A 15,002-nucleotide genomic window follows, 5' to 3' on the forward strand; every position below is an offset into this window, starting at 1 on the left:
CTGATATGAACTGCTAAAGATGAAGGGGCAAGGGGAATAGCTGCTACACGTTACAGAAAATAAAAAATGCAGTTTACGTTTTTACAGGAAATAAAATGGAAAGTTCCATTTACAGTGAAAAACTTAGGTGTTTACACTTTACAAATAAAGCAATTACATGTACATTACATCCTAATTACATTTTACAGTTTTATAATATACTTGATAATTTGTGTTTAAAAATAAAAATTTGAAATTGCGCTCGAATTACGGCATTTAATGTGGGAAATGATTTATGTACGCCTACCCCCAAAAAAGATCTTTGTACAAATTACGAACGAATAAAATAGCTGATTACATTTTATAACTTGCCCATGTCTACGAATTTACGTGTTTTTTTTATTTAAATTACATTATTACGAAAATAAAAACAATTGATTACAGCTTACGAAAATACCCCTTGCCGACCCTCAAAGATTTCTATGGCGACGATCTAAAGCGAGAAGTCCTCACCTGCGACGATAACAAAACACGCTAAAACGCAAAGGCTCATGGGTAGACGCCTGTTTGTTATTATTATTATTATTATCTTTTATTTCAGGACAAGCCCATATACAAAGTTTTTTTTTTTAAGAAAAAGAATATTAATAAATTATATAAATATTAATAAATTACACAGTATACATTAAATAAAATCGACCACACCACATTTGCCATATACGTGATTTAAAAAAATATATCACTAAATAATAAATTGATTAAAACAGAGTTTTTACTCGACAAAATACGTTGCGAAAAACTGTAGCACATTTTTATAAGTTTAACCTGAAAATCATCAACATGTAGTCTGGCGAAAGTCTCTGTTATACTACTATTAAAAGAACGTGAAACATTACATATAATTCTAAGAGCGTTGTTATACGCAACACGAATACGATTAAAATCTGCCACAGTAAAATCCGACCACAGGTAACTACAATACAAATTTGAACAATAACTACGAAATAGCGTACACTTAACAGGAAGAGAACATTTGCTAAATTTACGTAGTTAAAAAATGGCTCGAGCAAACAATCCACGTATTTGTTTTCTCATACAAATACTGTCTTTTTTGTCCTAAGTAAAATGATATCCTAAATAACAATACTGACTAACAAATTGTAGTGGCTTGCCATTAAGATAAACATTGGGAACTCGTTTAATGCCACACTGGGATGGTAAATTATACATACAGACAGATTTCTTAAAATTAAATAAAATATCAAATTCATTGGCATATTTCTCACACTTCTTTTCAAGAAAATTCAACCCTTAATATAAGGAGAAACCAAAATAAGGTCGTCAGCATAAAACATATGGTTGATGAACATACATTAAATTAAGTCCAATTTTAAGTACAACAGTTTGTAAACAATGACATATGCTATGTCCATCTGACGACTTTCCACTTTAACAGAGGTGTAAGTAATTGTAACCGGAGTTGGAGTAAGGGAGCATGATAATGGGGACTTTGGTCTCCTGCAGACTAGCAACAAAGTTGTTTAGTTGTGATCACTTGATGTGTTGAACTCGATATATCTACAGTCAATGTGTAATAGTTATCTGCCAAGTCAATCAAAGTTCCCTACACACTGCGTTCCTTTCGTACCATTGCATTGTGCTGACAATTATAAATTATACGTTTTAGGTATATTGCATGATTTTCATAAAAATACAATTTGGTATATCTAACAATTTGTGATGGTATTTCCATATGTATTAGAATGGATTGTTCAGGATAGCTGTAGAACATAATACAATCAAGTGGGAATCGATACGTCGGGAAGCAAAGGTTTACACGAGCTGATATCCTGTGACGTCATAAGTCACATGTTCGGATCGCGGAAATTTTCAATGGTGTATTTTGGATCGATAAATTCAAAGATTTTCTTTTTACTAAAATTCAGTTTACAACAATTCCTTAAATTGTCCCGGGTAATAAACTAATATAATTGAGAGATGGGGACGTCCTTGCTGATACATTCGTGACAGTGTAAACATTCGTGTCCGGGGAATTTAACACCATTAGTTCCGTGTTAGATTATTCATAGTCGAAATCACGTGTTGTTGACATGTTTACATACATACAACCAACCATATCATATCCCCATAGTAGCTCTGACATAAAAAATAAAGCTAGAAATCGACACCGTATAAACGGAAAGGTAAATGCGACGTCTGTACGCTGACTCACCGCTCTAATAATCTCGTGTTACGTTATCTTCATAAATACCAAGAGAATCGCTGTAAACCTTTATTGAATCACGGTTGAAAGGTCGAACAGAAAGATGTGATGGGAAGTTTGCCTATGACTCCAAGCCATGCAACTCCATTGAAATGGTTGACTTTATGAAGAATAAAGCTAAATAAAAAAAATCGTCAGAGAATAAGAAATTATATTTACCACTGTTGGCATGGAAACATGTATCGTGTGTGATTGGAAACAGTGTTATAGGAACACCAATAGTTTTCCTGGTATTGATTCAAGGAAACGGTAAATTATATGAAGCTGAACCATATATGGAGTGATATTCGAATTCTAAAAAAAAAGACAACGTTGTCACTCAGTCGCTGTCTTTGGGATCACCACACGTAAGTTCCGATAGCTCTCACTGTATCCAAGTTTAGCCGTACATTTTTATTTACTATAATATGTAATTAAATCACGAATTCGAGCGTAATGTGTAAAATTAAGTGCGCGCATGTTAATGACTAACAATAAATACGTCAGCTTGGCTCTGTTGAAAAATACACGAATACTCCGAATGAAAATCGTAAATTGTTAGAATGACGTAACCTCAAGATTATGTGAATATTTCTCACAAATATTCAGCGCTTAGAACCACATTCAATAAATATCAGGAACAAAACGCCAGAGAAGCAAGCGAGGACAACTCGAGTTGGAGATTATTTCGCTAAATGTCAAGAACGCCGCGTTTTCTTGTGATTAGATGATGTTATCCAAGTCTCAAACCCAAATGATAAAAATCCCGACAGTGCGACACACACACAGGAGTAAAAATCGACACAAAAATTTCAAAAATTAAAATAAACCACATTTAAATCATTTATACGTTCAATTATAAAAAGATGCTTAAATCTAACTCAGTTGACCAGCCTAATAATAAACATACATATGTATATTCGGGTGACATATATACAGCTGATTTATGTGTCCGACTCAGTAATAATTTAATAATAAACTGTAAAATAATTGGTGATTTGTTTAGAAACTTTACTTACCACCAACCATGTTGTATTTAATATATATATATATATATATATATATATATATATATATATATATATATATATATATATATATATATATATATATATATATATATATATATATATATATATATATATATATATATATATATATATATATATATAAATATATAAATAACTTTTATAAATAACTTTTTTGTAAACAATAAGCCAGAGATATAAGCTATCGTTAGTCCGCTGTCAGTTTGTTATATAAATAATGCGGCTGGGAACATAACTCATTGCTAACATTGTAGTTCGCGCTTATCTTTGATTTGTTATCATTTGTTCCTAAAAATGCAAAACATGGGTATTAATGATAATTTCTATAATGTTACCAAGTCAATGTACGACAGCTGAATTAAATAACCCAACACTTTATGTGACTTTGTTATATCACGGAATGTTGGTGGATTTTGGGGCAACAACTTTGCTGTAATCATAAAAAGTTTTATAATAATTAATGGTGTTTCATCATTCCTTAACAAGTACAAAAATCAAGTATCCGATGATTTAATCTGATGTATTTTTTTCTACTAAAAATAATTTTTCCTTTAAATTTATTCTACAGAAGTGATCAATAATCTGGATTTCCCGCTATACATGTTGACTAAATAACTACGATATATTACACTTGCATGGTGATGTATTGAGGAAAACATCTCAATGTCAAATGTATATAGATTTAAACGTCATTTGTCCCCTTATACCGTTCTCTATCGGTGAAAAACATTCTCGTACTCTAAATGATGTCTCACTTATAAACTTCGACTCATGACAGCGCAGTGAAAAATCAAATGAACCAACGTTTCAAGTCACCTACGCCAAGACTATTTCTGTTTATAATTTAAGTTCATTAAGTCTTTAGACTTAATTTTGCAGCCACAAATAGTCAAAAAGTGAAAAAAACATGGCAAACTAGTTATTTCATGATTAATGCCGCTTGTCGTGTTTTCATGGCAAGTTATTCGCGTAAATCGGGTAAATTCGAGAGGAAGATTCCTGAATGGAGGTAGACATACAAGCATGTCTACCTGTAATGCGCGAATCCGTTTGGCTGGCATAGTCATGAGGTATAATATGAATAACTTTATTACACTACTAAAAACCTTCAGAGGGTTTTTGTATGGTAAGGAACATAAATACAAAGAAATAAAAAACATACAATACATAAGAGATAAAAAAAAAAAATTAATTACTTTCTGTGGTTTAAAAAATTGTGCTCTTTAAGTATTTTGCTAAAGCTATATTATTCTCCATAATCTTTTTAAATATGGAATTCACATCCATTGTGTAAATATTTATTGCACACTCATCAAACAGTTTTTTTCTTTGTTCTATATAGCCAGTACAAAATAGCAGGAAATGTTTTTCATCTCCTAATGCTTTAGTGTTACATTTATTACAGTGTCTATTTTCTAATTCTAATTTTCTAATTCTATAATACGGAGTAATATGCCACTTGTGATCTAAAATATTGCATACTTAAAATATAAGTGTTATTTCGTGGGATAGTGGGTGTGAGAGGTTCATGGTGGATGTCTGTTCGATGTGATAACATCATAAATAAAAAAAATCGCCATTTGGGCAATATCACGATTGGTTGTTTGTCGGACTGTTCGTCATGACCATCATAATATTGATGATGCCCTCGCCTTCAATATTATATTCCCTTGGGCGGACAACCGTGATATTGCCCTCACAGACATGTGTCATTATTTAATGGTTGTTGTTTTTTTTCCACGGATCAGATGTATCAGAGACATGTTTGTTCAAATTTTATAATACATTTTGTTAAACTATTCAGCGACAAATTTAATTTTGAAATATTGCAAACACTTTTTAATGGTCCATATGATATTATTTAACATAGCCACTCGTGTAGAGTTGCGACATTATACCATTATTGTTTTACAGTAGAATACAGGATTGAAGGGACTGCAATTACCGACCGGTGGGGGCGCTCATTTATTTCGATAGTGAAAATGGGAAAATTCGTCATTATGATGACCGAATATGTTAATTTAACAAAACAAAGACATCGAAATAATTTAGAATTGCCAGCTTTTAAATAATCCGTCTTGCTGGATTTCTGCCAGTGGGTATGTTTCTTTAGTGTTTCTTTAATTTATCAGCTGTAGAATACAGTTGGCAACGCCCATTACCCATGAGCCTTTGCAGGTTTTATTATAAAACAGAGTTTGACTTTGTTTTAACAATGACAACAAATCACATGTCCCTGTTTCTAACGTGTATATTGTGTCACAAATTAACCAGAAATATGGCGTGACAGACACAAGTAAACAATAAACGTCACTATTTCCTGCTACGCATGACCATTACACCATACGCCAATATAACCAGAAATCACGTGTCATAAACAGAATGACGTCATCATTTTAAGGAAAATATGATGAAATACTTAAGGTAGAAGCATAGTCATAATTTTTGACAAAATTGGTCATAAATCGCATGGCAATGTTCATTAGTTTATTATGTACAATCATGAAGCTAATGTCTCATGGTACAATGAAATAGCATTATTTTGTGTGTTACAGGTTATGCTTTTTGAGAAACGTGTCCTAATATTTCTTAAAAATTGCTATATTTAGAACAATTCAATAGAACACAATGTTAAAGAAAAATTGCACTTTTTGACACTTTTTAAAACCCAGATTTTTTAAATAATTCAGAACAATAAAAAGTACTCCATAATTAACAATATAAGATTTTTTCAGCCTATGTCACCAGGCTAGATTTTGAGATATTGCATAATGTCATAGGAATCTGTAGTAAAAGTGTTATAATAGTGTCAAAATAGCGACTTTCCACTAAAATACAACCATCAATTTCTCGAAAAAAAGGCTGGTGACCCGCAACGTTTTTAGGTCAATATCCTTATATTGCCTTGGAGTACAATTTATTGCAAAATGAATAAATTCTGTTTTTTTTTTTTTTTTAAATCATGAGTAGGCTTATACCTTAAGTAGGGATAGTTCAATTTATAGTTGGTATACCTCCAGAGGTTTGTCACCAGAGTCCCCTAAATCTCATTTCATGAACTTTGATACTAGAAAAAACTGGACTAACGCTCCTATCAAATATCAACACACATGAGTTGAACCGCAGTCTCTATGAGTCCCTGGTCTGGAAACGAAATGTAATCTATTGTACTAATGCCCGTAGAATGATGGTGAATCAACTGTAACGTACAGATTTTATTATCAGTGCGCATGCGTTTGTGTCAGCCAAATTAAAAACCATACAATGCAAAAGTTATTTGGGTTTTTTATCGATTTAGTTATCTATTAAAATATATTCAATTAAACTACCTTACCAATGGGTTGTTCTATCCACAAAATAAATATTGTATGACCTAGTTACGCCCTTCAATCGTAATTTGGGCAATAACTTCCTCTACACTTATGCGGTCGTTGTGGAAGCTGTGATGGACAACTTACAAAATGAAAAGCAAAAGATCTTCTTTGTTAGCACAATCAACTTTATTCCTTAGTATAATATCAATATAAACATAAATGTTGGGAAAATCTCTAAAAAACAATATACAAGACAAACTGAAAATCATTCTGCCTACAATTCATCCATCTTTATGACATTGTTATTTTGATTTTATGATTTTTATGATTTTGATTTTTGAAACCAACTACTAGTATCTTAAAAATTATATATTCTACTACCCACCAATTTTAATACACTCTGAATTTTCCAAAAATGATAAATTTGCCGTTGTTAATAGTTTCACAAATAATAACTAGGACAGGAACATTGGGTAAGTTCATATGTCGGCGACATGAACGTCAGGGAGAAACATCACGCACAATAACTATATGTAATATCAACATGTGAAATAATCGAAACTTCTTTGTAAAATAGGTTTCATTCTTGCAAAAAAACATTAAAATTTCGACCGAACCACTGTGATCGTATCACCAACAAAGTCACCGTGCTCCGCGGATTGCCAGTACGAGAGTTGTCCCACTATAAATGCAGCTGGTTGACAGCGTTTCCAGACCGGTGATTGAGGGACTATGGTTGAATTTATATTTACTTAACATCCACACGATTTCAACGTAATTGTGAAAAAAACCAGATTTTGTCATTTTACATATATGGTTAGCAAAACTATCAATAGGTTTGCAAGGATTGATGTATAAAAATCAAAACACGCCGACCTAAAACGTAGATACCACCCTTGCTGCCATGTGATTAAAGTAAGATCTAGTGACTTTGGGCTTTATTTATTTTTTAATATATATTTAATTAATTATTTTTATATATTCAATTATTTATTTGCTAGTTGTTTGAACGAGAGTTACTCAGATATATAACATATATATATGCTTACAATAAAACAAAATGATAAAAACAGTAGCAAAAGGAAAGTGAAAAAAGATTAATGAATTTTCCCGAAGCCAACACAATAGATTTTATTTTGATTAGATTGGAACTGCTCGTAACTACTGTCAATTTGTGCAATCATATGCCTATTAACTCATTTGACGAGAGTCTATGGAAGCAGCAACTTTACTGCCCTCTGATTCTTTCAGGGCATCCAGTTGGATCTCTAAGCTTTCAGCAGTTTCGTTAAGGGCAAATATTCCATGATTTTTTCGGAATCTCTTTCAATTGTATCAGCAATTCTTTTCACACGACCAGCTAAATCATTGGCTGTAGAAGCAGAAAGATCAGCGAACATGTTCATTTTGGGAAAGAACACATTCTGGAGCTTCCGTTCCCGCAAACATTTCTGTAACGCGCGAAGACATTCAATGAAAAGTACATCGACCTTTTCAGCTGACCAATCACCAATGTGACAAGACTCTGACATCATCAGATGTTTTAGGTGATATGATTTAATTGCTAACCAGTTAGAACCTTCGACTTCTCGGAGTAACTTTAATAATCGCAGGACTTGTTTGCGACATCCCCCTCTGCTGTTACCTCCACTGTATTTGTCAATCGAACTGAGGACATACTTTTCAACAGGGGAGGTTGATATACGCCACCAAAGGCCGTATCCACCCGAGGCCGCACCTGTGTACTGCTTTGTACTGATCTGCCACATACCGCTCTGCCGCATAACGTCGTTTATTCTTCTCATTATATCTCTATCAGGCCAAGTATCGGGAAACCTAAAGCCTGGTGGCATGCCAGTCATCTGTAGTGTAGGGGCGAGATCCACTGACATTTCTCGTCGACCAGGTTTGTTTATGATAAGGTTCGCCGATGGTCCAATTTTTCGTAGAGTGACACCTTGCATTTCACGGCAGTGACTTAATTCGGATGCCAATGCCTTCGCCACCAGACCATAGAACCAATCATATAGCTTGGAAGGTAGAAGGTAATGATTACCATCCATAAAGCACTGCCATTTACTATGAACGGAACTAAAAGAAGTGGACGATAAAACACCAACAAGTCTATACTTGGCGTATCCTTGAGGACCTCCTAGACCTGTACCCTCTATCTGAATACATAAATAAATAAATAAATAAATAAATAAATAAATAAATAAATAAATAAATAAATAAATAAATAAATAAATAAATAAATAAATAAATAAATAAATAAATAAATAAATAAATAAATAAATAAATAAATAAATAAATAAATAAATAAATAAATAAATAAATAAATAAATAAATAAATAAATAAATAAATAAATAAATAAATAAATAAATAAATAAATAAATAAATAAATAAATAAATAAATAAATAAATAAATAAATAAATAAATAAAGTTTCGATTCAACTGTCATTCCAAACTGACACGTTTACACACACTCGAAAATGGACAAAGTATACATTCACATTTTGTAAAATAACGAAATCGACAATAACGCAAAAACAGATTTCGTTGAAAATCTAAAAAAATGTAGAGGTGGTCGTTTGGTCACATCTCCCATACGACATCGTAATCTACCCTGGAAGGTAGCCATACGTCACAGATGAGAGTCGTATATATATCTTACCTGTCCTTTCCATCCATCCGGTATTTTAAGGCATATGTTGTAATCGAACTCGTCGGCCTCGCGGACTTTGAGGTTTTCATGCGAGCTGCCAACACCAAGCTTACGATCGAAGCTTGCATGAAACGTGACGTCTTTCTGCATATGATCGATAACTTTATCGACAATGTCACAGACTGTCTTCTTGTTCCTTTCCATTTCATCACATGACACCTTGACGTGGTCTTGTGTTATTCGGTTCAACTTATAACACAACTCAGTCGTTTCTGCCGCATATGACGCCATGGTATAATTTCGGTGCAATCAGTCTGAAGAACTGAGACTTATATCATGTAAGATCACGTGACACGTCAGCGTAACTAAACATCAGCATTTCCGCGAACAGGTGACACAGTTTGCTAATACGGGATGGGCAGGGTTATCTGGGAAGAGCTATGTATCTAACAACAACAATCTCTATGTGTCATGTAATAAATTCAACAGATACCTTGTTTGCAAGATATCCGGGTCAGAAGTTTCCGAATACCCGAATATCGCCGTAGTTTGTTAGTGAGTGAGTTTCAACTCGAATCACTGAATGGCATGCGAAATTTTATAATGGACGAGCTGAAGATGACCAAAATGCAAAATTTGATTTGAAGCATAGTAAGAGTGGTATTATGCATTACGGCTTTGTAATATGTTTCGTGTACAGCCGTCGAATATCGATTATCCTATGCTGCTATGTTAGCTACGCCCCGAGGCAGAAATAATATTGCATGACGGGATTTATTATAATAGTGAAGACACGAATTAACTGCGACGTGGCGTAACGGGGAGCGCGTCTGACGTGTAACTGACGTCACCATTTCTAGAAACGCGTGACGCTGTGTGTATATCAAGGGACGGGTCGCCCGGACGGGTCGTTTTATGTCGTGAGACAGCAAAATTAACATTGCACATTTGTCTGTCTCCTCTCACCTTAATGATTATTATTTTATTTTATTTGTTATTTGGTTTATTATTACTTTTCACTTTAAACAAACTACCGGTGATTAAGTTATAAGAATAAATTACAAGAACAAAATATTACATACTGTTAGTGGATTAAAATATGAAAACAACAATCTTATCTAAAGGTGGCATTAAAATTATCGATTCTTTTTCTTCGATTATTATTTAAAAATTTTTGGATCAATTTTCGGGGTCGTTTTGCGAAAAACCTAGTTCGGCGCCAAGGTGACAATATATTTTTATTTCGTAATTTTGAATTACAGTATTAACCTAACACCTCTTGCTGCTTTTCTAGGATTTCTGAGTATTTTTTAATGGTAGCGAACTACCTTGAATATAATGTTCTATTCTATTCTATTCTATTACATTCTATCATGACATTCCTGATTGTGTGACATACATTATGTTAATACAAATAATATCCCAAACTAATGCTAAAGAAAAGAAAAACATATAGATGATAAATGAATATTTTTGTACAAAAATCAGAAGATGTTTATATAAGCTACATTTGGCAACGCCCATTACCCATGAGTATTTGCAGGTTTGAAATTTATAAAACATTATAAAACGAGTGTTTTCTTTCCGTTTGACTTTGCTCTAACAATGAGAACAAATCAAATGTCCATATTTCTCACGTGTATTTTGTGTCACAAATTAACCAGTAACATGGCGTGACAGACACAAGTAAACAATAAACGTCACTATTTCCTGCTACGCATGACCGTTCCACCATACGCCAATATAACCTGAAATGACGTGTCATAAACAGAATGACGTCATCATCCTTAGTAAAATATGACGAAGTACATAATAAGTAGGCGTCGTTGGTATACCTTCAGAAGCCTATCGCAGTGCCTCTTAATTCTCATTTCATGAACTTTGATACCAGAAAAAAAATGAACTGATGCTCCTATCAAATATCAACACACATGAGTTGAACCGCAGTCTCTATGAGTCCCTGGTCTGGAAACGAAATGTAGTATATTGTACCAATGCCCGTAGAATGATGGTGAATCAACTGTAACGTACAGATTTTATTATCAGTGCGCATGCGTTTGTGTCAGCCAAATTAAAAACCATGCAATGCAAAAGTTATTTGGGGATTTTATCGATTTAGTAATCTATTAAAATACATTCAATTAAACTACCTTACCAATGGGTTGTTCTAGCAACAAAACAAATATAGTATGACCTAGTTACGCCATTCAATCGTAATTTGGGCAATAACTTTCTCTACACTTATGCGGTCGTTGCGGAGGCTGTGATGGACAACTTACAAAATGAAAAGCAAAAGATCTTCTTTGTTAGCACAATCAACTTTATTCCTTGAAGTATAATATCAATATAAACATAAATATTGGAAAAATCTCTCTAATAAACAATATGCAAGACAAAATCATTCTGCCTACAATACATCCATCTTTAAGACATGGTTATTTTGATTTTATGATTTTTATGATTTTGATTTTTGAAACCAACTACTAGTATCTTAAAAAACGATATATTCTACTACCCACCAATTTTTAATACACTGTAAATTTTCCAAAATGTAAAATGTGCCGTTGTTTTAAAAGTTTCACAAAGAATAACTAGGACGGAAACATTGGGTAAGTTCATATGTCGGCGACATGAACGTCAGGGAGAAACATCACGCACAGTAACTATATGTAATATCAACATGTGAAATAATCGAAACGTCTTTGTAAAATAGGTTGCATTCGTAAAAAAAACATTAACATTTCGACCAAACCACTGTGACCGTATCACCCACAAAGTCACTGTGCTTCGCGGATTGCCATTACGAGAGTTGTCCCACTATAAATGCAGCTGGTTGACAGCGTTTCCAGACCGAGGATTAAGGGACTATGGTTGAATTTATATATGCTTAACATCCACACGATTTCAACGTAATTGTGAAAAAAACCAGATTTCGTCATTTTACATATATGGTTAGCAAAACTAACAATAGGTTTGCAAAGATTGATGTATAAAAATCAAAACACGCCTACCTAAAACGTAGATACCACCCCTGCTGCCATGTGATTAAAGTAAGATCTAGTGACTTTGGACTTTATTTATTTTTAATATGTATTTAATTAATTATTTTTATATATTTTATTATTTATTTTGCTAGTAGTTTGAATGAGAGTTACTCAGATATATAACATATATATATGCTCACAATAAAACAAAATGATAAAAAGAGTAGTAAACTTGAAAGGAAAGTGAAAAAAGAAAATTTACCCGAAGCCAAAACAATATATATTATTTTGATTCGATTTGAACTACTCATTACTACTGTAAATTTGTGCAATCAAATGTCTATTAACTCATTTGACGAGAGTCTATGTAAGCAGCAACTTTACTCTGATACTTTCAAGGCAGCCAGTTGGATCTCTAAGATTCCAGCAGTTACGTCAAGGGCAAATATTCCACGATTTTTTCGGAATCTCTTTCAATTGTATCAGCAATTCTTTTCACACGACCAGCTAAATCATTGGCTGTAAAAGCAGAAAGATCAGCGAACATGTTCATTTTGGGAAAGAACACATTCTGGAGCTTCCGTTCCCGCAAACATTTCTGTAACGCGCGAAGACATCCAATGAAACGTACATCGACCTTTCCAGCTGACCAATCACCATGCCGACAAGACTCTGACATCATCAGATGTTTTAGGTGATATGATTTAATTGCTAACCAGTTAGAACCTTCGACTTCTCGGAGTAACTTTAATAATCGCAAAACTTGTTTGCGACACCCCCCTCTGCTGTCACCTCCACTGTATTTGTCAATCGAACTAAGGACATACTTTTCAACAGGGGAGGTTGATATACGCCACCAAAGGCCGTTTCCACCCGAGGACGCACCCGTGTACTGCTTTGTACTGATCTGCCACATACCGCTCTGCCGCATAACGTCGTGTATTTGTCTCATCATATCTCTGTCAGGCCAAGTATCGGGAAACCTAAAGCCTGGTGGCATGCCAGTCATCTGTAGTGTAGGGGCGAGATCCACTGACATTTCACGTCGACCAGGTTTGTTTATGATGATAAGGTTCGCCGATGGTCCAATTTTTCGTAGAGTGACACCTTGTATTTCAGGGCAGTGCCTTAATTCAGATGCTAATGCCTTTGCCACCAGACCATAGAACCAATCATATAGCTTAAAAGGTAGAAGGTAATGACTGTGGTCCATAAACGACTGCCATTTACGGTGAACGAGGGAAGTAGAAGATGAAACACCAACAAGTTTATACTTGGCGTATCCTTGAGGACCACTTCGACCTGGACCCTCTATCTGAATAAATAAATAAATAAATAAATAAATAAATAAATAAATAAATAAATAAATAAATAAATAAATAAATAAATAAATAAATAAATAAATAAATAAAAGTTTCACAATTCAAATTGAAAATATAGGTCTATTGGTCAATTGAACAACATTACAACGTTTTCAAATGACGTCGTTGTGCACTGTGCTTGTTGATTGGCTGTTTCATTCCAAACTGACACGTATATACATACCAGTGGCGTCAGCCATCTTGAAGCATACACACTCGAAAATGGACATACACAAATACGAAAAGTATACATACACATTTTGTAAAACAAACTGGGATTTCGTTGAGAATCTAAAAAAAATACGAGGCGGTCGTTTGGTCACATCTCCCATACGTGATCGTAATCTACCCCCGGAAGGTAGCCATACGTCACAGGTGAGAGTCATATATATACCTTACCTGTCCCCTCCATCCATCCGGTATTTTAAGGCATATGTTGTAATCGAACTCGTCTGCCTCGCGGACTTTGAGGTTTTCATGCGAGCTGCCAACACCAAGCTTACGATCGAAGCTGAACTGAAACGTGGCGTCTTTCTGCATATGTTCGATAACTTTATCGACAATATGACAGACTGTCTTCTTGTTCCTTTCCATTTCATCACATGACACCTTGACGTGGTCTTGTGTTATTCGGTTCAACTTATAACTCAGCCCAGACGTTCTCGCCTCCGGTAAAAACTCAGAATATGACGCCATGGCTTAAATTACAGTGGAATCGGTCTAAAGGGCTGAAAATGAATGTTCAGTGAATTTCCACTGTAACTGGGCGTTAATCCGAGAGGGCGCTGTAACTGAAAAATACAATTTAAACTGAAAGCTGTATTGTCGTCGAGAGATACATTCGGAAGTACAGGGAACGGCAGAAACCCGGCGTCGAAATGTTTTTTGTCGTTCACTGTAATACAAGTCCTATAATATATCCAATAGTTACGTTGTTCTATAAATATCATGGTCAAAGGTTTCATCAAATCGCTGAATGGCATGCGGAATTTTCTAATCGGCGAGCTGAAGATGACCTTAACACAAACACAAAATTGTATTTGAAGTACTGTTTGGTATTATGCATTACCAAATTTGATATTTGTTTTCTTTAGAGTCGTCAAATATCCTAAGATGTTGTCGGTATTAACTACGCACACAAAGCAGAAATTTGAACAGCTTTAACCAATAACTTAGCTGTGATTTCTGGGGCAGTGAGTAACGGCACAGTCCTTCTATCAGGATATCAGATAGAGTGACTGTGGTAACGGGGAGCGCGTCTGCTTAAAGTGGCGAGGTGCAATTGCCGAATTGTGTGTTAGAATCGCGTGTTTCATGTTTCTATTTTTGTAAATGCTCCTGCATTTTTATTCGTCAATGGACGGTTAAAATGGCAGGTTTCAGTT

At 34.2% G+C, this 15,002-nt stretch overlaps 2 protein-coding genes across 2 annotated transcripts; both read right to left on the reverse strand.

Annotated features, from left to right (window-relative positions):
- Positions 1-7,873: 7,873 nt before the first annotated feature.
- On the reverse strand, positions 7,874-9,574 carry LOC146746086 (cyclic GMP-AMP synthase-like receptor 1). The gene is made up of 2 exons (XM_085498954.1): positions 9,282-9,574; positions 7,874-8,776 (listed from the first exon to the last, which is right to left on the reverse strand). The coding sequence occupies exons 1-2, from the start codon at positions 9,561-9,563 to the stop codon at positions 7,874-7,876; spliced, it is 1,185 nt and encodes a 394-aa protein (XP_085355080.1). The 5' UTR covers positions 9,564-9,574.
- Positions 9,575-12,513: 2,939 nt separating this feature from the next.
- On the reverse strand, positions 12,514-14,400 carry LOC100376890 (cyclic GMP-AMP synthase-like receptor 3). Its single transcript, XM_085499683.1, has 2 exons — positions 14,017-14,400; positions 12,514-13,571 (listed from the first exon to the last, which is right to left on the reverse strand). The coding sequence occupies exons 1-2, from the start codon at positions 14,311-14,313 to the stop codon at positions 12,687-12,689; spliced, it is 1,182 nt and encodes a 393-aa protein (XP_085355809.1). The 5' UTR covers positions 14,314-14,400; the 3' UTR covers positions 12,514-12,686.
- Positions 14,401-15,002: the final 602 nt, after the last annotated feature.

This window comes from Saccoglossus kowalevskii, chromosome 5 (assembly GCF_978046115.1).
Source record: "Saccoglossus kowalevskii chromosome 5, keSacKowa6.1, whole genome shotgun sequence".
NCBI lineage: Eukaryota > Metazoa > Hemichordata > Enteropneusta > Harrimaniidae > Saccoglossus > Saccoglossus kowalevskii.

Coding starts and splice junctions, on each gene's coding strand:
- LOC146746086 (XM_085498954.1), bottom strand. CDS start 9,563: ATGGCGTCATATGCGGCAGAAACGACTGAGTTGTGTTATAAGTTGAAC. Junction 8,777..9,281: donor CGGATGGATGGAAAGGACAG/GTAAGATATATA, acceptor TTATGTATTCAG/ATAGAGGGTACAGGTCTAGG.
- LOC100376890 (XM_085499683.1), bottom strand. CDS start 14,313: ATGGCGTCATATTCTGAGTTTTTACCGGAGGCGAGAACGTCTGGGCTG. Junction 13,572..14,016: donor CGGATGGATGGAGGGGACAG/GTAAGGTATATA, acceptor TTATTTATTCAG/ATAGAGGGTCCAGGTCGAAG.